The sequence below is a fragment of the Ascaphus truei genome, chromosome 18 (assembly GCF_040206685.1).
Source record: "Ascaphus truei isolate aAscTru1 chromosome 18, aAscTru1.hap1, whole genome shotgun sequence".
Lineage (NCBI taxonomy): Eukaryota > Metazoa > Chordata > Amphibia > Anura > Ascaphidae > Ascaphus > Ascaphus truei.
In genome coordinates, this window is record NC_134500.1 from 17,407,619 (window position 1) to 17,432,753 (window position 25,135).

The window sequence follows — 25,135 nt, forward strand, 5'->3', positions numbered from 1 at the left end:
TATGGAAATCTACCCTGCTATAAAATATTCATAAAGTTGCATTAACCTGACATTGTTAAATTATGAGCGACAGCGCAAAAATGATTGCTTGTAATTTAGTGCGGAAATACACAATCTGCTTAAAGAACGAATGACTGAATACCACTTGGTGAAACCTTCCAGTTAGAAACACAGACACTCTTCTCAGCTGATGTGCATCCGTATTTCCGACACGTATAAAAACACTGGGAAATTTCTTATGCTAATAACGAAAAATATTTGCATGTAAATGCGTTTTAGTTAGACAAATGGCAATGGATAATATGGAAATAATTTAGTAGATTTACATCTTGGTACTTGTTTAACAGTCAATGACAATGAGAAATACAAAAAAAAATTGTTTTACCGTTGACTGGTCTATCCTAAGTCATCTTTAATTTCCATTCCATGATATTTGTATTCAGCTCTGGCAGGGTATTTTGTTTGCTGGTAAAGGGAATCCCTGCCTCACCGTGGCACAGTGAGAGAGTGGACAATTATATTGCATTATGATGTGTACAAGAGAGGATGATAAATATACTTATATATATATATTACGTTGTTATGGGTGCCTAATATTTATCTATACCTTTTAGACACATTAAAACAAGGGGTCAATGGATCAACGTAGAGAAAAATGGGTTAAAATGCAGAGTTTGTTTTGGAGCAGAGTTGCGTCAAATGTTAGGACAGTTTCTTATATCTGATGCAAAACAGACTTGGGCTACTTCAGATATGGAGGGTTTTTTGTGCTAATAAAAGTCAAAAAGTTTGGTGCTGAAAGACACAGAATATGATACATCTCATTATAATCTGTACACCATGTAACCCCCGCCCCTTCACCCCCCAATTCCTTCTACTGACTCTCCCCAAGGTGCAAGCCGGGACAGAGACGCAGAAGGTGATATGTCTCATTATAATCTGTGCACCATGTAACTCCTCCTCCCCCCCAACTCCTCCTACTGACACTCCCCGAGGTGCAGGCTAGGGCAGAGACGCAGAATGTTATACATCTCATTATAATCTGTGCACCATGTAATTACTCCTATTGACGCCATTTTGCAAGCTGGGGCAGAATGGGGGAAATTTGAGCAAAATGCTTTGATACATACAGTAATGCCCCTGTTTTGCTCCAAAATTGCCTTGATACATAGACTCCTGAAACACATCGGAGAATGATTTAAATAATCAGGGCTTGACAAACTAGGGGAAAACCCACTCACCCCCCCCCCCAACAAAAAAACACAAATATATTATTACTATTATCAAATACTACAGATCTGATTTATTTTAAGAAAAAATAGCAGATTTCACATGTTTTTCTGCTTTAAGTGAGGTATTAATAAGCTGGTGACTAAAAAAACGATAGCCCACATAAAACCTCATATGAAAAATAATGATGGAGCCATTGATTGAGCCACCTGTGCTGAAGCAGGGATATGCTTAAAACCTGATCTGTTGGTGGGCCTTGAAGACCGGAGTTGCCTACCCCTGTTTTAGAGCATGTTATGATGTAGTTTCTTACTAAAAGAAATAATGTCTTATGGTCACCGAAACACACTGCCTGCTCTTGTTCTCTCAACCTATGCGTCTTGCAAACGCCCATCTTTCCCAGAACTGCTGCACTAGCTCTCATTAGAGCATGGTAGGTTATTCTTCGTGTCAGGCTCAGAAAAGACCTCTCCTGTAGTGAGCCTATGACTTACGTAGCACAGCCTCTGGTATTCTGGTGCTGCCGCTGTTATCCTTTCTAAGAATGGTTGGTAAATCATCATGTATGTTCTGTCAAAGCAACATAAGAAACCAAATAGTATTCTGGCAGTGGTCATAAATTGACACATTGCTTGAAAAGGAGCTTTAAAAGCAGCTGCAAAATGTGTTTTGTTAGATTTCAGTCATTTCAATTTAAACTATAGGTTTCAGAGCACAGATTTCAAATTGTAACCAACTGCTCATATTTTACTTGGCACTGACAAATGGAAGGAAAGTGCTTGCACATTAAGTCACAGGGAAATAGGATTTCTGGTTGTTGCAGGCACAATAGTCCTGTGAAAGGGTTTAATCTGTGTTTTGCTTGAAATCTGTACAAGAATGCGTTTTTTTAGACCTTAAAATATGTGTGTATATATTACAAATACACCTTGTGAGCACATTCACATGTCCCAGACAAGTCTGAACCCTGCCTTTCCCCATTACCTTTAACATAAAGTGTTCCCACTGCAGCCAGGGATTCTGGGTAATGACATGCAAATGAGCACACAATGTCACCTTTTACTTCACGTCCATTTTAACATGGAGAAGCTTACGCCGACAGCATTACACAGCTTTTCAGCACAGCCTGGGTTAAAGAAGTGCAGAGCCAGTAAACCTACTCACAGACAGCTATTTTGACCTTTTGGGTCTCATCAGTGCGAGGCTGGTTATACTGCTTTGCAATGTGAATTTGGAATAGGTTTCAACCACAGATTACAGTATACAAATGCTCGGTGAGGGCGCTTACAAAAATGATAAAATCTTTAGCCTAGGTGCTTTCAGCAAACAAAATCTTAATGAAGATGTAGTACAAAGCAGGCACTCTCAGGATTTGCAACTTCAATTAAGCTCAAAATAGATTATTCAGCAAATCTAGTGAACTTTGTAGATACCACAGTAACACTGAGGAATGGCAAACTACACACCTCTGAATTATAAGAAATGCACAGACAGATGTAGTTACCTCCATAACTCAAGCTTCCATCCCACTCATACAAAACGAGCCATCATACACAGCCAGGCTATAAAAGATCACTGCATGTGCTCTGACACCAATGACAGAAACGGGGACCTCACAACCTTGACCAAGCCAAAGACTATTGCCACAACAATTACAACTGCACTTAAATTCCCATGAGAACACCTGCTCCAATACAAGGGGAGGAAAACCACACGCGCATACAACTAGTGGCTACATACAACCCTGCCCTAGAGGGAATGCGAAAAATACTCAAAGATCTGCAACCCATGCTGGCCGAGGATGTAACATTAAAAGACATCTTCCCCAAACCTCTCATTCTTGCATTCCATCAACTGCGAAACCTCCGACAGAAGATAGTCAATAGAAAACTTCATAAAGAACTGAAGGATGCTGTTAAGGGCACAAGACCATGCAACAACACACGCTGCAAACTTTGCAAACATATATAGTGGCGAGAAAAAGTTTGTGATAATTGCGGAAATTATATAGTTCTCCATGTTAACCTTCTTGAATCAAAACCAGTCTTTTCTTAAATATCCAATAGGGTTTATACTAACCAATTCCAAGTGTTTTGAAACAAAATGATGTATGAATTAGACAAGGGGTGCACAAACTATTAGAGTTGTGCCCCTCTGCCTTCTCCCCCCTGTGCTCACGCCCCCCTCACCTCTTGTGCCTGTGTCAAATGACTCTGTGGGGTCTCTGTGGGGTTGACATGGTGATACATTAAAGCAGCCTTCTGAATCGAGGCAAGTTGAGTTGCAAAGGCCTCACACGATCCCCCGGCATTTAATTTAAATGCCTTGGGGAAGAGCGCGGCACCTCTGCAACCGCCCGCGCCCCCCAGTTTGTGCAACCCTGAATTAGACAATCAGTAATTAATAGTCAGGGTATGTGCAAAAGTAAGTGAAACCCTGATTTTATCAGCTAAGTGTAAGGGGATAATTAGAATCAGGTGTTTAAATAAATAGATCTTCAGGTGTTACTTTCGGAGGCCCCATCCTATATAAAGATCAGAAACGTTGAGTTTGGTCTTCGCCATACCGGTGTGTGGAAACACACCATGCCACAATCAAAATAAATCTCTGAGGACCTCAGAAAAGCAGTTATTGATGCTCATCAGTATAGAAAGGGTTACAAAACCATTTCTAAGGATTTGGGGCTACACCAATACACTGCCAGACAAATTGAGAAAGTCTTAAACCACAGTCACTCTACCCAGCAGCGGTCGTCCAACCAAAATCTCTCCAAGAATAAATAGGCAACTCATTCAGGAAGTCAAATGAACCCCAGAGTACTCTCGCCTTGGCTATTGTGAGTGTGCATGACTCAACTATCAGAAAAAGATTGAACAAGAATTGTGTTCATGGAAGAATAGCCAGGAGGAAACCACTGCTCTCTAAAAAGAACATTTCTGCCCGTCTGAAGTTCACCAAAGAGCACATAGATGATCCACAAGACTTCTGGAACAATGTTCTATGGATAGACGAGTCACAGGTAGAACTTTTTGGCCTAAATGAGAAATGTTATGTTTGGCGAAAACCAAAACTGCATTCGAACAGAAGAACCTCATCCCAACCGTCAAGCATGGTGGTGGGAGTGTGATGGTTTGGGGCTGCTTTGCTGCCTCAGGACTTGGACAGCTTTCCATCATTGACACAACCTAGAATTCTCAATTGTATCAGAAGATTCTAGAGGAGTATGTCAGGCCACCCGTCCGTAAGCTGAATTGAAAGTGGGTCATGCAGCAAGACAATGATCCCAATCATACAAGCAGATTTACAAAAGAATGGTTGCAGAAGAAGAAATTCCACAGTTTAGAATGGCCTAGTCAATGTCTGGACCTAAGCCCCATAAACATTTTGTGGCAAGACCTGACGCGAGCTGTCCATGCAAGAAAATCCTCAAATGTCACTGAGTTGAAGCAGTTATGTAAGGAGGAATGGGCAAAATTCCTCAAAAACTATATGACACTGACCAGCACTTACAGGAAACCCTTAGTTGAAGTTATTGCTGCTTAAGGGGTTGCCACCAGGTACTTAATCTAAAGGTTCACATACTTTTTCACACATGGACATTGACTGTTGAATCATTTGTGAATAAATACATGTTGAAAATGTATCATGTTTTTGTGTAATTTATTTTATCAGGTTATCTTTATCTATTATTAGGACCCAGATCAATATCTAATAACATTTTTGGTTTGAAATATGTGAAAATCCTAAGTGATTCATAAACCCTTTCTTGACACTGTATTCCAAGATCCCACAGCCAGTCACAAACATAGAACATTTAATGTCAAAGGAACATTTTGCTGGACATCAAGGATTGTGGTATATATGATTCAATGCAGCAAATGTGACCAAGGATGCTATATTGGTGAAACCAGCCAAAAACGTAAAGGCAGAATTAATATGCACAGGCACTCTTTACAACACCATGAAGAAGGAAGATACTGCTCACCAGTGGGACATCATTTCTCACAACCAGATAATTCCATAAATGATTTAAACATCAACATCCTCAATGGAATGTTTAAAAGCACTCAAGAACAGAAAACATTTGAACTCAAAATGATAAGACACTTTGACACTACAACAAGAGGACTTAATGATGATGATGTTGTTTTTTTAAGCCACTATCATATTTTTGTTTTGTCCCTGCCTCTGTGTTAATTTTGCAATTAACTCCCTCTACTCCCCTGCATCCTCACTCCCTGCGCACTGCTGATAGATGTATAGTCCTGTGTCTCACTGTCCCTTACCCCCTCTCCCCCCCTGCATCCCCACCCCCTGCACTCTGCTGATGGATGTATGGTCCTTTGTCTCACTGTCCCTTTCAATCATTTATTGCCCTGTCTGTTTATTCCTTCACTGCATCATCTGCCTTAGATGACTATCTTGTGTTTCTCTTTTTAAACATCTGTGTTAAGCTCATGGAATCTTTGTAAATTAGTATCGCTGACCTGAGGAACAGAGGAGAACTCTCAAAAGCTTGTCTTATAATATCTATTTTTCGTCCAAATAAAAATATCTATCACCTAATACTGAAAAATGAAATCTTAAAGATTTATAAAATGAACAGAAGATCGATGTTTCAGTCCCTATGACCAAAGCTAAAGCCACAGTAAGACCAACCACCATTATAATGTGATTTCTATTTTGCTATAATGAAAGACTAATCTCTCAAACAAATGTATAAAAGTTGTACGTTGCTTTTTGATGGTGTGTATAGCCATGGTAGGGTTTTATGTCAGGATTTATTTCCTCCCTGGGGAAACCCATAATGAAATAGTTATTTAAATAATCCATGTCCCATTTCCAATAACTCACACTTTAAGAGGTCCTAACATTATTGGAAGGCTCTTGCAAAGTATATACAGTACTGCAGGATTTATATTGTGAATTGGCACAGGCTGACAGTAATATTAAAATAATGAGCTCCAGTGAGGTTTTTGTATGCCATAATGCTCTTACATTGCATTAGTAAAACTTGGCTTTCGGTGCTTGGCTAATGCTCTATACAGGCAGTTGAAAGCACAGCATGCAAGAAGACAAGAGAAGTGTGTTTGGAGGATGAGAGCAATCTGCACACCAAACATGTGAAAATGCAGAATCCACTTCTGTTGGACAATATACAGTACATGAAAGAGAAGCTGGAACACCTGTATTTCACAAATCTTGCTTCGATAGATACTTGGAGAAGTTGTAAATTAAACCTTTCAGATTTATTTTGAAAAACATCTGGACATGCAAAGTTTCTGGTTGAACAGAGCGTTTGTCAAGTGTGGAGCCAGCTTGCTGATGAGTATACACCATTTGTTCTGACAAGCTCACTGTGGCAAGTGAGCAGAGGCAGGCATCTTAACTCAATCCCATATACCAAGCAACAGAATCTTCTTATTTGCTGAAGTGTTTATTAAGACAAATAAAAAGGGGAAAGGGTACTGAGGGGAAACACTGAGGAAAGGGAGCTAGGATGGCAGTGGGATAATGATAGGGAAATAGGGTGGCTTAGTAACAGTGATAGCTATGGTATCAGGGATAGCTATAGTATTAGGGATAGGAAAATTACAATAGCTTTTACCAGAGGTGTACAGTAGGTGAGGTGACTGATCCAAGAAGGCTGCCAGGTCTAAAAGGAAACATGCTAGCCTGGACTAGCAGGAAATAAGTCAAGGACTAGGACAACTAGCAAGGGGGAGAAAGGGCAGTCCAACTTACTGGAAAAACGGGGCGTTGCCAAGGAAACGATGAGAAGCTAACAGGGAAAGTTACATTTGTTGCAACCTTACACTAAGGAAGGCTGGCAGCCTCAGAACAGGGGGAAACATACAGGTTCCAGGACACCATTGTGTTTTTGTAACATTCTTACTCACTTGCTCCTGTTATCTGATCATGTGAAATTCCATTATCCACACATTGCTAAATTAGACATTTTTTTCTTCTTCCAATACAATATTTAAAAAAAAAAAAATATATTATTATTTTATTTAGAGATGGGCGATTTTTTTTTTGTCGGATTTGGATCCACCTCGGATTGGCCAGTTCCTTTGGTTTGCGGATCCGTTCTCAAAAAGGCAAATTCACAATTTTTGATGTTTTTTTATAGAGAGCAATCCGAAATCAGTGGGCCGATTGTTAAATATCACGGATTAAGGTGTTTGTGGGGTGCAGGGGGGAGGGGGGAGGTAGATATATCAATTTCTTTGTGAAGATGAATCTGTGTGTGAATTTGTAAAAATCTGTCAAGATTGTTTCCAATGGCGGATTTGGCTTAATCCACATAGATTTTTGTAGTGCCCAAAAAATCCAGGAAACTGATTTGGACTGGTTCGCTCATCTCTCGTTTTTTCTATCAATCACGTACACAATAAAATATTACGGTACACTGTATTTTGTACATTGTCTAAAAGCACAGTAATGGAATCAACTGCTCTACTTCGTACAGGTCTTAAAAAATAAAACATGCAGAGCTACAGTTACTGTAATATCCAATTTGCAGCCAAGATACCACAAATTATGACACATTAGAATGTCTGTTGTATATATTAATGAATAAAGCATGGATAATCACATGTATAATGCAAAAATCAGTACTTTGGTGTATTTATATTTTATTTAATCAAAGTGCTAAATGAATGGTTGTTATCCACAATAACAACCCCCACCCCCCTCAGCAAATATCATTAGGATGTTCCCTTGCATTGCTGACATTGGGTCCTTCCCCATAATTAAGCTATACTACTATTTAAAGAAGATAAAATAAAGCAAGCATCGTAAAATAGTAAATACTCATTAGTGGTATTGGAGGAATAGAATTAGAATAAAGATCTGTCCACATTATTTCCTATTACACAATGATTAGGACATACAAAAACATTATGTTGCAATCGGGATAGGAACAGAAAGGGCTGAACATTTTATTTATTTCTAAAAATGTTTTACCCGGAAGAAATACATTGAGAGTTACCGCTCGTTTTCAAGTTTGTCCTGGGCCCAGAGTTATGATGACAGATACATGGTTACAAAAATATACTATACATTAAGTAAACAGGGTTATATATTAAATAAGAAGACATTGCAATTAATGATAATATATGATATAGGCATATGTAACAGTTACAGACCACATTAAAATGGGAGACAGCTTTAGTTTTCAAAGAACTTAGACTGGTGGTGGTTTTGAGAGTCTCGGGTAGGTTGTTCCAGTTGTGAGGTACACAGTAAGCGAAGGAGGAGCGGCCAAATACTTTGTTGAACCGTGGGACCATGAAAAATCCATTGGAGTCATATCTGATAAGTGCTGCGTGCAGTAGGGGTGAGGAGCTTGTTCAGATACGGGGGTAATTTGCCCAATAAATATTTGAAGGCAAGACAGGAGAGATGAACTTTGCGCCTAGTCTCAAGGGATGGCCAATCTAGTTATTGAGCAATTTGCAGTAATGTGTGTTGTAGTTACATTGGAGGACAAAGCGGCATATTGAATTGTAGAGGGAGTCTAGTTTGGTAAAGTGAGTTTGGGGTGCTGTGCCATATACTATGTCCCAAAAGTCTATAATTTTTACTAGCATCTGCTGTGCGATGCGCTTCCTGACCAGTGGGCTTAGGGAGGATTTGTTCCTATAAAGTATACCTAGTTTGGCATAGGTTTTGGATATCAGGGTATCAATGTGCAACCCAAATGTTAAAGGGGAGTCAAACCATATGCCCAGGTATTTAAAACTAGCAACAGGGGCTAGGGTGGTATTAGCATTGGTTCTGATCTGGAGCTCTCTCATTAGCTTTAGAAATTTAGACTTGGTCCCAAATACCGTTGTTACAATCTTGTCAGTGTTTAAAAATAGTTTGTTTTGGGAAATCCAATTTTTAAGTCTCAAAAAATCAAATTGAAGTTCAAGGTCAGTGAGGCTAGGGCTGTGTGCATATAGGATTGTGCCATCCACATACATGTATATTGAAGCTCCCTGATCAGCTGTAGGTGGAGCATTGTTGAAGACAGAGAAGAATAGGGGGCCCAGAACAGAGCCTTGCGGGACACCGTAGGTAATATCCAAGGGGTTGGTGTTGGTGCCCGAGATAGACACATCATTGCCTGATAGGTAGGAATGAAACCAGTTTAAAGCATGTTTCCCCGTTCCAGAGCACTGAAGTTTGTTAAGCAGGATAACATGATCAACAGTATCAAAAGCCTTTGCAAAATCTAGGAATATTGCACCAATAACTGTTCCCAGTTCCATTCCACATTGGATCTCATTGCAAACGTTTAGGAGGGTAGTGACTGTGGAGTGTTTGGGGCGAAAGCCAGATTGGAAATGGCTAGGGAAATTTGTATTGGTATAGTAATCGCTTAATTGCGAGTGAACACATTTTTCCAGGACTTTGGATAGTATTGTGAGAAGAGAGATTGGACTATACTTTGAGACAGTATTTTTGTCCCCATTTTTGAAGATTGGGACAACTCTGGCCATTTTCCAGGTTTTAGGAATATGGCCTGCAGACAAAATAGAGTTGATTAGGGAAGCAAGTGGTTTGGCAATGGCTGGGGCACCAAGTCATAGGAACTTGGATTGCAGTAAGTCAGGTCCACATTTGCTGCTTAGTTTCAATTTGAGGAGCGCTTGTGTAATCTCCTCTTCAGAAATTGGGACACATTGAAAATTGTGGGCAGTGTTGGGAGGGGCTATAGGGGTACTCCCACATTGGGTTTCATGTTTGTAGTTTTGGTCCTGTTTTGCTAACAATTTGGTTGCACCCCCCAGAAAGTATTCATTGTATGCATTTGCAATGTCAGTAGGATTTGTCAGAGTAATTTCATCCTGATTGATATTACATGGTTGATGATGGCTAGAAGGCTTGAATATATTGTTAATGACTTTCCTGAAGTTTGCTGAATTTGATATATTCTGGTGAAGATTGCTAAAGAACAGTAATATTGTGCTTTCACGTGTCTTGTTTGCTTTGTGCACATATTCAGAGGCATCTGTAGTTATTAAGATCCTTGGTAGTACCAGTTAAATTTGTAGCTTTTCCCCAAGGCATTCCTAAAGTGATAGAGCGCTATAAGGTCAGTTGTAACTCACGGAAGGTGGGCCCCATGTACTCTTATTCTGCGTAGTGGAGCATGGGTATGCCAGAGTTTTAAGGACTCTGATTGTAAATAATCGAGTTCAGAATCGGGGTTAGGTAGGGACAGGGGAATATATAAATACTCGTTCTAAATAAAAAGAACAATTTAGCCCCAAATTGTTGATTCTACATTTCTATAATTTGCCATTGCGTGTGAATTTCTAATACAGTTTACAACTGTATCTTATTAAACACCAGTAGCCTTTGGTTGGATGATTAGTGTAAATCCAGTGGAGTGTATTTGCCAACCTGCACACTGCCAGTAAGTATTAAAACCAGAGACATAACATAAAACACAGACAAAGCTCAGTTTTTAGCACATCTAGTAAGACTCATACACGGTACAGTGCCTAAATATATATGGATAAATATCTAATAAGTAAATGGTCTTTTAGTTTGACATTTTTGGCCAAAATTGTTGTAAGCCCCTGAGCCAACGCCAAGGCAGACCACATATCAGGGGTCCCTAACGCTAATATAAATTCTTAATAACCTGTTTAATAACAGGAAGAATGATTTATAGTAAATCTGTCAATATTAGCTGCAAAGTTCTGTCTGACTGAAGCTTTTATTAACCTGTACATTACCAGGAAAAGCACTCTGTATTAGAGATGTCACAGCCAAACTGCAAGCAGGCAAGTTCCCCTGAGTGGAAGATGCTATGGAGTGAGCCCATAACCATTTAAATGTGGGAGGGGGTGAGCTTAAATTAAGTAGGAGGTTGCCAAACTCCAATCAGCCATGACTAGCTGGACAAGAATTGCAAAACATACTGGACACCTAACAAGCTCCTATTAAACCCCCAAAATACCCACAACATATATATAAGCATATGAGTGTCAGAGGAGTGCTACTGAGCATGGCAATATGCATTAAAACCAGAGACATAACATAAAACACAGACAAAGCTCAGTTTTTAGCACATCTAGTGAGACTCATACACGGTACAGTGCCTAAATATATATGGATAAATATCTAATAAGTAAATGGTCTTTTAGTTTGAAATTTTTGGCCAAAATTGTTGTAAGCCCCTGAGCCAACGCCAAGGCAGACCACATATCAGGGGTCCCTAACGCTAATATAAATTCTTAATAACCTGTTTAATAACAGGAAGAATGATTTATAGTAAATCTGTCAATATTAGCTGCAAAGTTCTGTCTGACTGAAGCTTTTATTAACCTGTACATTACCAGGAAAAGCACTCTGTATTAGAGATGTCACAGCCAAACTGCAAGCAGGCAAGTTCCCCTGAGTGGAAGATGCTATGGAGTGAGCCCATAACCATATCCATATATATTTAGGCACTGTACCGTGTATGAGTCTCACTAGATGTGCTAAAAACTGAGCTTTGTCTGTGTTTTATGTTATGTCTCTGGTTTTAATGCATATTGCCATGCTCAGTAGCACTCCTCTGACACTCATATGCTTATATATATGTTGTGGGTATTTTGGGGTTTTAATAGGAGCTTGTTAGGTGTCCAGTATGCACTGCCAGTAAGTGCAAGAATTCGAACTACTTGGGAATGTCTTCTTTGAAACAACTGCATTTTTACTTCCTTCACAATTTTCCACCGTTTGAAGTGATTTTCCATATTATTACCATGAAAATGTAGTACATGTACTGCATACACCGCTTGTGGTATACAAATATACAAAGGAAGAACTTGCACTCACCATTAGCATGTTCTTAAAATATGTCTTTCTTGTGCACTGGTGCTCAGATCCAGTGCCTCCACCAATAGGCTTACAGACAATACAAGAACAACAATGGTTTGGATCGTCACTCAAACATATTGAAAAGTTTAAAAGAATGATAAAAAGACTTACAGTATCAGTAAAAATAAAAATGTGAAAATCTGCGCATGAACTTGTGAGGTGCAAATCATACGTGAATAATTATTCCATAATATGATGTACTTTAACGTATAATTAAATATACAAAATTAATTATGATCAATATTTATATACCATTTTACATATACATTCCTTTTAGTGTCAGTGTAGCTGGATTCAACTCCCTTTGATAGCACAATGTTTTTTTGGAGAAATTTTTTTTACAAAAATCAAAAGGGGGTTAGACCTAATCTAGACATCAATTACTCTCTAGCACAGAAATTGCAACGTTTCAGGGTCCATACCCTTTCCTCAGGCTATTATTTTCTTATGTACAGTACTTTGGTGTTTTTTGAATGTTGGTACATTTAGAAGTACATTTTCCACCTTAGGAAATAAAATATTTCTTTATTCCCTAATTGTTTTTTTTTTTAGATTTCATTTTGTTTGTCTTCTTTTCCTTGTCACGTATTTTCTTTTATATGGAAATTCACTTGGGACACATATAACTTAATGCAAATAACACAGAAAAGTAGTTCATGTAAAGAAGATGCTCTGATGGTAAACAAATCATTGTAATGCTTTCTATATTTCCTTTAGGATACTTTCCATGTTGAGAAACATACTGCACACAATGAATTCCTTTCCTTGTTAAGAGAACACATCATTTGTTGACATTGCATGATATCGATTTCTCTACAAGGTTGAGTCCTCCATTGTTGTATCAAACCACACTCATGATGCACACCATTGTCATTTGTCATCTGTTCAGTCCATTATATGATGACAATTCAATTTATGGGCAAGAAACATCCTTATAAGACTGTCCATCTAGCAAATAATAACATTGTGATACATTATTTGATGAACAGCAAGTAGATACATTAGCATTGAATCTGTGAAAGCTGGACAACAAATTATGCTAAATGTCTTTATTCCTTTGCTTCCAGATGCCAGTGAAGGGGTTGACATAAAAATCTAATTTTACCTTTTTTTTGCTAATTTGCTGCTATTTTATAGTAATGCCTTTTCTACTACAACTACCAGACGTTTACTTCATGCACACATACAGATATTGTTTGATAGATAGATGCAACACGGCTTAATAAATACTAACCCCAACAAACCCCTTGAAGTATAACAACCTGGAGACTGAGGGCCTCATGCAGAGAGCATAGAATTTTAAAATTGGCGAATTTCATAAAAAGTAGCTTTTTTGGAGAGTTTTATTCTCCATATGCAGAAAAGTGCGAATTCTGCTATGTTTAACATGGATGCGTGTGGCGAGTTTAAATTGGCGAGATGCGCGCTTCAGAAACGGGTAAAAACAAATTCGCACCTTTTTTTCCCCTTTACTATAGGCGGCGAGCGCCATCTTGCCATATTTTCCTGGCGCGGCAAAAATGCGAGAATCGCGCCATTTTTTGGCGCGAACAGCCGCTTTATGCCGTTCGCACCTCTCTGCATTCGGAGAGTTTTAAAAATGGCGAGATGGAGGTTCTCGCCAGCCGCGAGGCGAGTTTTAGCAATTGAAAAAACAAAATGGCGCGTTTTTCGGAACTCGCCATTTTCTGCCGGTTTCTGCGCGAAATTGTACAAAAAATGGCGAATTTCGAAATAACGATGCTCTCTGCATAAGGCCCTGAATGATAGTGGTGAAAGTTAGAGATTAATTCATTTGGACAGTTGTTCAACAGGTACTGCACCGACACACTTTATTCGAGCAAATACCCGGTATGTACCTGGCAGATACCTGGAATGCGCCGCTCCTCACCTCTGACAAGCCCCGTTGCATTTGCCTTCCCAGCCTGGGTTCATGCCTGGCTGATGGGCGGCTGATCTGTTAAATGATAATGATTAGGATTTAATAGGCTGCAATGCTTCGCGTGTCTACCAGATGGCATAAATTCCTGAATTGTAATGCAGTATATATATATATACTGTGCAGTATTGCAGCCAGAGGGAATAAAATGCTTCAATCCCTGCCTGGAAAATACCTCAATGCACTCGGGCAGAAAACAGTCACAAACCTCAATACACCCGGGTATATCCGAATTCGTGGGACTAGCCGAGCTCGAATAAAGTGTGTCGCCAGTGTATTTATGTTACATGGATCTCATCCAAAATGTTGTGTCGAATTCTCAGAAGCCTCTCACAATGTCACAATGTCACAATGTCATGTTTCTGAGAATTCTGCACAACATTTTGGATGAGATCAATTAAACATATACAAGAGCTTCATGTAAAGAATCAGGGAAATTGGCAGACGTTTACACTTTTCTAGTGCACATTTTGCGAGACAGGATTCAAAAGCTGAGAAATGCTTCAGAACAGAGGCATAGCTATAGCCTGGGCAAAGCTTGGGGGCCCACTCCCAACCCCCCCCCTAACCCCCCAGTGTCTCTCTCTCACCTCACCCCAGTGTCTCTCACCTTCCCCCAATGTCTCTCTCTCACCTCCCCCCAGTGTCTCTCTCTCACCTCCCCCCAGTGTCTCTCTCACCTTCCTCCAGTGTCTCTCTCCCCCCTCAATATGTCTCCCACCTCTCCACGTCTCTCTCCCCCCTCCCCCCAATATGTCTCCCACCTCTCCATGTCTCTCTTTCTCCCACCTCTCCATGTCTCTCTTTGTCACACACACACAAACACACACCTCATCACGCGGCATTCAGGAAGTCAAAGCCTGTGCTGCATGAGCTGTGCAGCACAGCGACACCTAATGGCTGCAGGAGAAATTGCAGCTATAGACTGCTTTTCTCTCTACTTCGCTGCAAAATCGCCTGAGCCCCCCTAAACAATTTCGCACCCCCAGTTTGCACACCTCTGCACTAGGGGAATAATATACATACTGTGGAACATTAAAGCTGCAAAACGTGACATCTTATGGGGGTTTTTTTTGTTAAATTTTTTAAATAAATCTGTTCTGTAGTATTAGAGAATAGGGACTGTTTATGTATTTTTAGTCAACTCTTCATGCCATTTTAATGAGTTTTAAAGCATCCTTTGATTTCTATAGCAGCTTTTAGCACACCTCCCAAGCAGTGCAAGATCTCTACAACACTTTCCTGTTTGTGATCATTTGTTGCCAATATTCCCAGCCGTTTGAGTTGCAAAGTGTGACAATAGATAAAGTTACTTTGGTAATATGATGATACATTGTAGCTGCTGAGTTACACTGACCTGAAGGATTGATTCAAACTGAAAGGCGGCCATTATGTTAGGCACACAATCTGGATTTTTACAGATTTATAACAGGAGCACCATATGATTGACAGCTCAGGGAGGAATGTAGAATTATACATTGTCACATGCTTTACGTATACAAATAAGAACAAAAAGAACGAGCGGGAGGGAAAGTAGTATTGCAGCTTTAAGGACAATCAACCCGTAGAGATGAAGGGAATGATAATCCCAGATAGGCCCCAATAATATACACTCAAATCCTTCACTATAGTGTTGCAATGGTCGGGGATAATGCCTGCTTCGATATCCGATGGAGAGTATACTAAACAAGTTCTATATAAAATAATGTTCAGTGAAGAATATACAGTGAAAATTGAAATTATAGAGATCGTTAAAGTTGATAAGATATATGATGTGCAAAAATGAAATAGTTTTTATTGGTACAACTCATTAAAATAAATGATCTCTGACAGCTGAAAAATATTCCACAAGGCAGTTTTGCAGAGCCTTTGCTGCTGGATATATGCTTGGCTAACAATGGTACAGATATCTTTTTATATATATATATATATATATATATAGATAGATAGATAGATAGATAGATAGACAGACAGACAGACAGACAGACAGACAGACAGACAGACAGACCAAGGTAAGCAAAAAAAAAACGAATGAAGTTTAATACTCAACGTTCCGGCTCTCACATGAGCCTTTTTCAAGAGCTCTTGAAAAATGCTCCTGTGAAAGTCGAAACGTTGAATATTAAACGTCACCCTTTTTTTGCTTACTTTGACGTGCCCCTACTCTGTTGTCCCTTTACCCATTCCATGGATGGTATGCACCCAGTTATCTTTTCTTTTGTCCATTAGTGAGTGCCCTTTTTTCTTTTCCTTTATAGATACGTTGTAAGAGACATGTGCAGGGGTACAACCTGGGTTTCCTGGGGGAAATTAACCCATGGCTTTATTCAGACCATCACTTTAAACAATGCACTAACCACAAACATAAACAAATAAACAGCCTATCCCTTTGTAAGGGCTAACTCCCTTCCCCAGTCCCCTCTGCAGGGCTGGGAGGATACACCTCTTACCAACCTCTCCCCCCAAATTCTAAAGAGGTACCTGTCAGCAGGGGCTTTTTGTGTCAGTCTCTCAGTCTGGTTGGTGTCCGGTGAGGCGACCAACCTCTGACAGGTTCCTGTGTCCGCTGTGCCCAGGAATTGAGGTCTGGTCCCTGGTGTCTTGCTATCAGCACACAGTCCTCCTGTGTGCTCAAGTCTCTCTGTGAGTTCCCAGCAGGAGGCTTTTATAGCTGTCTCGTTAGCCAGGTGAAGACTGGTTCATTGACTAGCTGCAATTAACCAGCTCCCTGCTGGATTCTTCAGACCACTACAGTCTTATATTGAAGTCTCATTAAAACATGGTTAAATCTCTGTTACATATATACATATTTCTTAACGATTACAGTGATCTCAGCTTTTCCTTAATGTAGTCCTCACGACCAAGTATCGCTACATTCCCTCCTTTGTCAGATATTTAATAATTATGGAGGAGTCATTTTGTAGTTCTATAAATGCTCTCTTTTTGTCATTGGTCAAGTTGCCACCAGATTTGGTAGGGGTTGCAACCAGATTTGGTAGGGGTTATCAGTTCTAAGTTCCTAGTTCGAAGTTTGACAAACACTTCAATGTTTGCGTTAGTATTCGGTGGGGGGGGGTGTAAATGTAGATTTTGGTTTTAAGTCAGTAAGGGGGGCTTCCTCAGCAGTTCTCTCATTTTCCCATGCTAGTGAGGCTACATTTTGCAGGTTGATTAGGTCATTATAGTCCATGTTCTCATATGGTGTGTTGTTTAGCTCTAATCTCTTTTTCTTCAAATTTGCAAACAGATGAGTATCCTTAACCCTCATAAATTGGTCGAAGTTGGGGGAGAAAGAGAGGCCTTTCTATAGTAAACTCATGTGGTCACTATAGGTAGGTTCATGATGTGTATGGTCTTGTTGGAGGTTTGTTTCTACCTCCAGGAGTATAGTCTCCCCCTGTGGCCCCATCTAGTTCTCCTCTTTTGCTGCTGGACCGGGGGGGGGGGGGGAGAGGGCTGTATCTTGATTAATATACTCTCCATCAGATATCAAAGCGGGAATTATCCTCCATCATTAGAACACTATAGGGAAGGATTTGAGTGCATACAATTGGAACTATCATTCCCTTCATCTGTGAGGGTTGATTGTCCTTAATAATAATAATAATATGTTCTTGTATAGTTTTACGTAGCGCTTTACAGAGACATTTTGCAGGCACAGGTCCCTGTCCCGTGGAGCTTACAATCTATGTTTTTGATGCCTGAGGCACAGGGAGATAAAGTGACTTGCCCAAGGCCACAAGGATCCGACACCAGTAATTGAACCAGGCTCCCCTGCTTCAAACTCAGTGCCATTCAGTGTCTTTACTCACGGAGCCACTCTTTCTCCCTTAATGTTTTGATTTATTTCATAGCCATATAATTTTGGAGGCAGGTTTACTCAAGTTATGGGATATGGGAAGAGGACATTTGTTGAGATGGAATAAAAAGAGGAGAGGTAAAGGATTTCAAAAGTAATTATTTATGATAAAGATACCATAAGTATGAGAAAGCCGGGGGTTAAATTGGATTTGGGGGCAGACTAAAAGGGTCAAGTGTTTCCTACTTGCCATCAATTTCTGTTTCTACAGCAGAAAAACAGGGAAAGAAAAGAAAACCTTGTTGGGACCACATTCAGAAACAACGTGGTTTGGCTTCAAACTGAATTACAAGGTTGTTTAAAGTGATTGCACGCTGAATTTAAACATGCAAACATCAGTGATGTAACGCTGTGCTCACACACCTTCCTCCTGATAAATAGATACTTTTCTTGTGTTATCAGCAAATACTTTATTTTGTTACTTCTAAACGCATTCCTTTGTTATCTTTTGTTACTACTTTACATTAATTATAGGGGTGTTTTTTATTTTTTATATTCCAGGAGCCGCAGAGAAAAGTTCTAAGCACGGCGCCGAGGACAAAACGCAAAACATCATTACTTCTATGAAGGAAAGAATGAAAATCAGAGAGAGAAATCGTCCCGAAGTATTTGAACTTATTCATGAAATGTTTCAGATATGCAAAGAGGACTTTGTGCAACATACCAAAGTAGCCAAGCAAAGTGTTTTGGACGGAACTTCCAAGTGGTCAGCAAAAATCAACATTACAGGTGAGGTCCTTCTTTCTACTTGAAAACCAAAGAGCCTTGATCTCAGACAAGTGAGGGCAACATTGCAGCAGATATTTCTACATGAACAAGAAGTACATGGATCATACAGTACAGTTAAAATGTTATAGTGTTAAAATATTAATGCGATTGTATAAGAAGATAACGTTGGTCCTTAAACAAAAAAGATAGACTTCAGTTTGTGCTCTACTGCTTTCTCGAGCTCTACCTAGTCACCTGGGTTGCTTATTTCATTTACTTGAAATGGTGCTTGTTGATTTAATAGTTGCCAATTTACTCCTTAGTCCAGGTTCCTGCATCAGATGTGATGAAATGAAATATACTAAAGATTTTTTATGAAGGTAGACAACGGATCTTCATGATGAAGGCAGCAACATCGTCTGTCAATTCTTGTCACTAATAAATGATAGATGATGTGGTATTTCTTATCTGTATGCCAACACTATTGGGAGTCCTTCTGAAGGTTATTGTTTCTCTTTTGTACTATACGTTGAATACCTAGGGTTTGATCATGAAAACATGCTGTTTACAGGTACCTCCATATTCCTACTACTATACAACTGTTACTGCATACTGCATATTTGTTGCTTTACATTCAAATAACAGAAGTGCTGTGCCAAGACTCTCAGTTCTCATGCAGGAATGTACAGTATGTAATACATATTATAACCCAGTCTTGAAACACATATTCGTTGGGAAAGTACAGGTTTGCTCTTGTGGGGTTGTGAGTGCATGTAATGACCCAGAATTCCTGGCTGCAGTAGAAGCAGTGTATGCTAAGAGATAATGGGGAAAGGCGAATTTCCCTAGCCAATTCCAATCTGGCTTTCTCCCCAAACACTCCACAGTAACGACCCTCCTAAAGGTTTGCAATAAAATCCAGTGTAGAATGGAACTGGAACAATTTACTGGTGCAATATTCCTAGATTATGCAAAGACTTTTGACACTGTTGATCATGTTATCTTGCTTTTGACACTGTTGATCATGTTATCTTCTGTGCTCTGGAATAGGGAAACATGCTTTAAACTGGTTTCACTCCTACCTATCAGGCAGATCCCATGTGTCTATCTCGGGAACTAACTCCAACCCTTTGGATATCACCTGCGTTGTCCCGCAAGGCTCTTTTCTGGGGCCCCTACTCTTTTCAGTCTTTATCAATGAACTACCGACAGCTTGTAAGGGAGCTTCAATACACATATGTGGATGACACAATCTTACATGCACACAGACCTAGCCTCTCTGACCTTGAACATGTACTTGAATCTGATTTTTTTGAGACTTGAAAACTGGATTTCTTAAAACAAACTGTTTTTAAACACTGACAAGACTGTAACAATGGTATTTCGGACCAAGGCTCAATTTCTAAAGCTGCGAATGACTGAGCTCCAGATCAGAACCAACTCTAATACCATCCTAGCCCCGTTACTAGTTTTAAATATCTGGTCAAATGGTTTGACTCCAATTTAAAATTTGGGTGGCAAATTGATACCCTGATATCCAAAACCTATGCCAAAATGGATGTACTTTATAGGAACAAACCCACCCTAGGCTCACTGGTCAGAAAGCGCATCGCACAGCAGATGCTAATAACAATTATATACTATGAGGACATAGTATTTGGCATAGCAACCCAAACTCACCATAACAAACTAGACACCCTCTACAACTCAATTTGCCGCTATGTCCTCCAGTGTAATTGCAATACACATCACTGCTAAAAGAACTAGATTAGCAATCACTTCTGTCTAGGTGTAAAGTTCAGCTTTCCTGTTTTGCCTTCAAATACTTTCTGGGCAAGCTACCCACCTATCTGAACAAGCTCCTCACCCCTATGACTCTACCACAGATTTCACTTATCACCTGAAATCTGACTCCAAAAGACTGTCCATGGTCCCAAGATTCAACAAAGTATCTGGCCGCACCTCCTCTTACCGTGCACCTCGCACCTTAAACAATCTACCTGAGACTCTCAAAGCTGCGTCAGGTCTAAGTCCTTTCAAAACTAAAGCAGTCTCACATTTTAATCTGGTCTGTAACTGTTACATACGTCTATAACATAAATGATCTTTAACTGTTCATCCAATGTCTTTGTACAGTATATAATGTATAACCCTGTTCATTTGATGTAACCATGTATTTGCCGTCATACTATAACTCTGTGCCCAGGACATACTTGAAAATGAGAGGTAACGCTCAATGTATTACTTCCCGGTAGAACATATTATAAATAAATTAGGGTTGCAGATATGTCTAAGACGTAAATGTGCTCACAATTGGTATTTTATTTGCTGTTCTTGTGGGCTAAAATATGACCATTTGAAATCACGTGGCATGTAAAAGGTAATATTTGATTGATTTTTTTTTGTTTGCGACCAGCTGTCGGCATGAATAAAATAATGGGAACAGGGGGGAAATACAAGTAGTTGGGTTTACGTTATCTGGCAGCAATGTATTTTATAATCTAAGTCAAAGCAATTTGAGGATGTTGAGATTTTGGGAGGGAGTAAGGCATACACAAATCACAGGTGTGTGCTGCAGAAGAGGATAAGCTAGTGAGGGAGGAAATGTGAAATAGTACTTTATGAAAATGTTTTGCACTGCAAGTTTGAAGTCTTGGTGACGACAGGAGTTGAATGTTAACCAAACAAACAAACACATTCATGAATGGTTTGGTATATACTGTATGATATCTTAATTAGATTGTATTTAAAGATACATGCCCATATTTTCAAAGTGATACTACTCTATCTGTCCCAGACACCTTCACGTGCTGGAAGACACCCAACAGCCCATTCAAATGAAGGTGTTTTATGGAATAGCACGGCTTAGTAGATATGGGCCACACTCTTTAAGTACCACTCAGATATTTGCTAAAAGAGATTATACAGCTGCAACTGCAGGTTGTAGACCGCTTGCCTTGAGAATTCTGCACTAAAACCAGTCCAAGGCGGCGAGATTTCTACAGCCAGACTAATGGCCCATCTGTTTAACACAGCGGGGTTCCCTGCATTTGAATGGGACTCGCGCTGTGTGAATCCTAACGTGCTGCGAGTCCTATTCAAATGCAGGGACCCCCATTGTGTTAATCAGATAGGCCATTACAGCCTTCTGTGGACCATCTCGCGAGTTACTGCGAGATGGTCGCAGATTTTCCTTGGCAAGTGGTCTACAACCGGCAGTTGCATCTGTAGTATCCCTTAGACCTGAGAAGCATAAGTACATTACATATGAGTTTATTATATTAGACGTGCAAGTTTTTGATGGCACACAAGTTGTCTCCTATGGAACAATGCAGTGATCCCCAAGATATAGAACCATGAAAATGAGTTTTGGGAATACTGAAATATCAGTAACATGATTTCTCCCAACAGAAGACAGATAAAAAGAACTGAACTACATCACAATGTAACTTAATTTATTATATCACATCAAGCAGAAAAGACTGGTAAGATGTAATATCATTAGATTTTGAGCCTTTTGCTTGGGGAGATCATACTTTTTTTTTTTATAGATATTGGTGATACTTGAAGGAATCAATACCTATCTGTGTGTCATATAACTTCTGCCTATAGCCTCTCATTTTATACAGGTTACAAATACTTTTATTTTAGGGGGTAGGCTGGTTAATCTTTCCAAGAGAGCCAATTCTATTGTTAATGAAACATTATTTTTCTTGTGTTATGTGGGACTGTTTCTTTAAATCAACATTTTCAATGTTGACTGCACAATACAGAACTGGTGCATTAAAATTCCAGGTGTCCAGTCTCCCAAATGTTACATAAAAATTCCTTCTGTTATTCCTGCTTGATAAAATGAAAATCTCAGACTGATGTAATCGATTGAAAAGTGAGCCCCATCTTGCACCAGTGGGTCAGAAAATATATGTTTGATTCACACATGACTCGTATAATTCGATCTCTTGTAATACAACATTTTGTTAACCTTATTTACTATAAATTAAGAGAGTCAATCAATGTATCAGTTTCTCTCTAACTTCTACAGGAGCTTACGAAAGCAACTCGCTTGCAGAATTGTTTGTGTGTTAAATTGTTTAATTTAATATAACTGGTCTTTATAAATTCAATAGAGTAACATAATTTGTGTCTCCTTTTGATCCAGTGGTTTGTGCTCAGGGTTTACAAGCAAAGGACAAAACAGGCTCCAGTGATCCATATGTTACTGTTCAAGTTGGAAAAACAAAAAGAAGAACCAAAACCATATTTGGGAACCTAAATCCAGTATGGGATGAAAAATTCCATTTGTAAGTACATGTAAAGTAAATGTGTTTTACTATTGCAAGTTTTGAAAGAATGTACAGATAGATCTTGCAGTATATGCATGCACAGTCCTTTGGCTATGAGCAAATTACTACAGTACCCATTGTCAAGTCTCTGGATAATAAAGTATTTCCAGTGGCAATTTACGACTACAATGGATATCAATCACTGCGGCAATGAATAGCAGATCGAGGAATACCTGTCTTGTTCGGTAATGAAGAAGACCAAAGGTTGCACTTTATCTTACCTAATTTAGGAAGTCAATGAGGGGAAGTTGCAAAAACGTGGTACGGAGTGTGACAAACCATTACACAGCACTCCATACTAAATGGTTTATCTTTTGACAGATTTACTAAAGGTAAAGGTGGTTTGTAAACATTTAACCCTCAAGGTGCCCTTTGATGGAGCTTCTACATACTGAAGGCGGGTATACCAGGTGCCCCATGAAGTAGTAGCCACTAATAGTGGGCACTTGCATGGTGCATTGTGTTTGGTTCCGAACATTTTCCAAGTTTTGATTTTGGATATGTTAGGTTTTGGCTTTTCGATTGTTATCAAATGATGGCAAAGCTCCAAAATAAAGAGGAAAAGGGTAAAATAACATACAAATTGTTATAATATTACAAAAGAAAACTGTAGTTCGCAAAGTAGCGCAAACGTTCTTAATAGTACATAGGCAGAGAACGTAATTAGCCCAATGCTCCATCTGAACCTTAATTGTATTAATTAAATGCTGTGGACAGTGTTTTGTAACCAATCTTTTATTCTATATAAATCAGGATTCTCTTTAGAATAAATTACAGAATTGTAATTTAATGCCGATTTTGTTTAGAATAGCAGAATTGTGATCCCCTCTCCCCATCCCTTCCATTCAACTCATTTTCAGTCAACAACTCATTGTGGCGCCTTCATTTTGGAACCCGCCATTCCCCCCTGGGGTCTAGACCATGTCCAAGTTTTGGGCCCTGCTATTCCCTTCCCTCCCATCTGTGAGCCATGGTTGACCAAGATACAATGGTGAGTCTTGGGCCCTGTCAACCCCATCTCCTCTACTCATCAACTCACTGGAGGCCCAGGTCATGGGCTGAGTGGGCAATATTTGAGGATGTGGACAAAATCACTAGTTGTCCTAACCTGTGAGTTCTTCAGGATAAGGGAAATGTACACATAACGGGACTCCCCATTGTGTTTTCAGAAGTTACCCCCCACCCCATAACACGCCGAGGCACAGGCCATGTGTGAGACCAGGGCTTAGCCATCACCCCTCCACTTTACAACACCCTCTTGGGTAAATAAGTAAATAACAGTTACACAGTTTCTTGGAGTTTAACACTTCCCCTGTTAAGGGAATTTTAAAACAAGCGATTGGTGGATTTATTGTACAAATCACAGCTACAGCGTATGTGTATTATACTTTAAAAATAATAATAACAATAATATTTAATAATACATACACTAGTTAAATGAAGTTAGACAACATCCTGGTAAGATTTGGTAACATTTTACTTTGGAACTTGTCTGCACTGTTTTTATATGTAACGGTCTATGTCCTGTAATTTCCCTTTCTATTTGTTCTTCTTACAGAGAGGGTTAGTGTGTGTTTTTTAAGATGTTCACGCTCTTGCCCTGTCTGCTCCATTTATTTTCTGTGTTGAATATCACGTTGTCATCTATCCTCTAGTAAAAACAAAAAAGGGAGTATTTCCCCACAGTATTGGATGGGTTTGGAGAGCATTTGAGGACTACAGTGGTGCCAGCATCTATGATTTACAGAGGAGAATTTCATGGAAGAAATGTTGGACTTTTGGGAGTGTGAAGTTCTACTCAACATTGTTCCATATTGCACCATGTTCATTTTCAAAATGGTGTCTTAAGCATCAAATGCTGCTGCACTTCACTGTTGGAAGCACATATGAAATATTTGCTCTCAGCTATGCTTTGCAGGCACTCTCAGCTGTGAATGGGTAACATGAGCTCTGAGGCACATCTCAAGAGCTTATAAAGCAGCTTTGGCTTAAGCTATCCATCTGGCCACAGTATCTTTTTGATTTCTGTAAAATGATGCAATCTTGAATACAATGTTTAAATGTTTTATTTATTATGTGCAAATGGTAACTACTGTATACATGGTAGTTGACGAAGCATGATATTGAGGGGTACCACTGCTACTTTATTGATCAATATTCCACATTTAAGTTGTTTAAAGATTTTTTTAT

At 39.4% G+C, this 25,135-nt stretch overlaps 1 protein-coding gene across 6 annotated transcripts in view; it reads left to right on the plus strand.

The window, feature by feature from the left end:
* The window catches only part of UNC13C (unc-13 homolog C), a 343,863-nt gene that overhangs the window by 112,158 nt on the left and 206,570 nt on the right, over positions 1 to 25,135 (plus strand). For all 6 annotated transcript variants that reach the window (XM_075575720.1, XM_075575726.1, XM_075575723.1 and 3 more), the window contains 2 exons: positions 18,396 to 18,623; positions 22,762 to 22,903. In XM_075575720.1, coding sequence (XP_075431835.1) covers positions 18,396 to 18,623; positions 22,762 to 22,903 — 370 coding nt within the window. The remainder of the gene's footprint in view (positions 1 to 18,395; positions 18,624 to 22,761; positions 22,904 to 25,135) is intronic.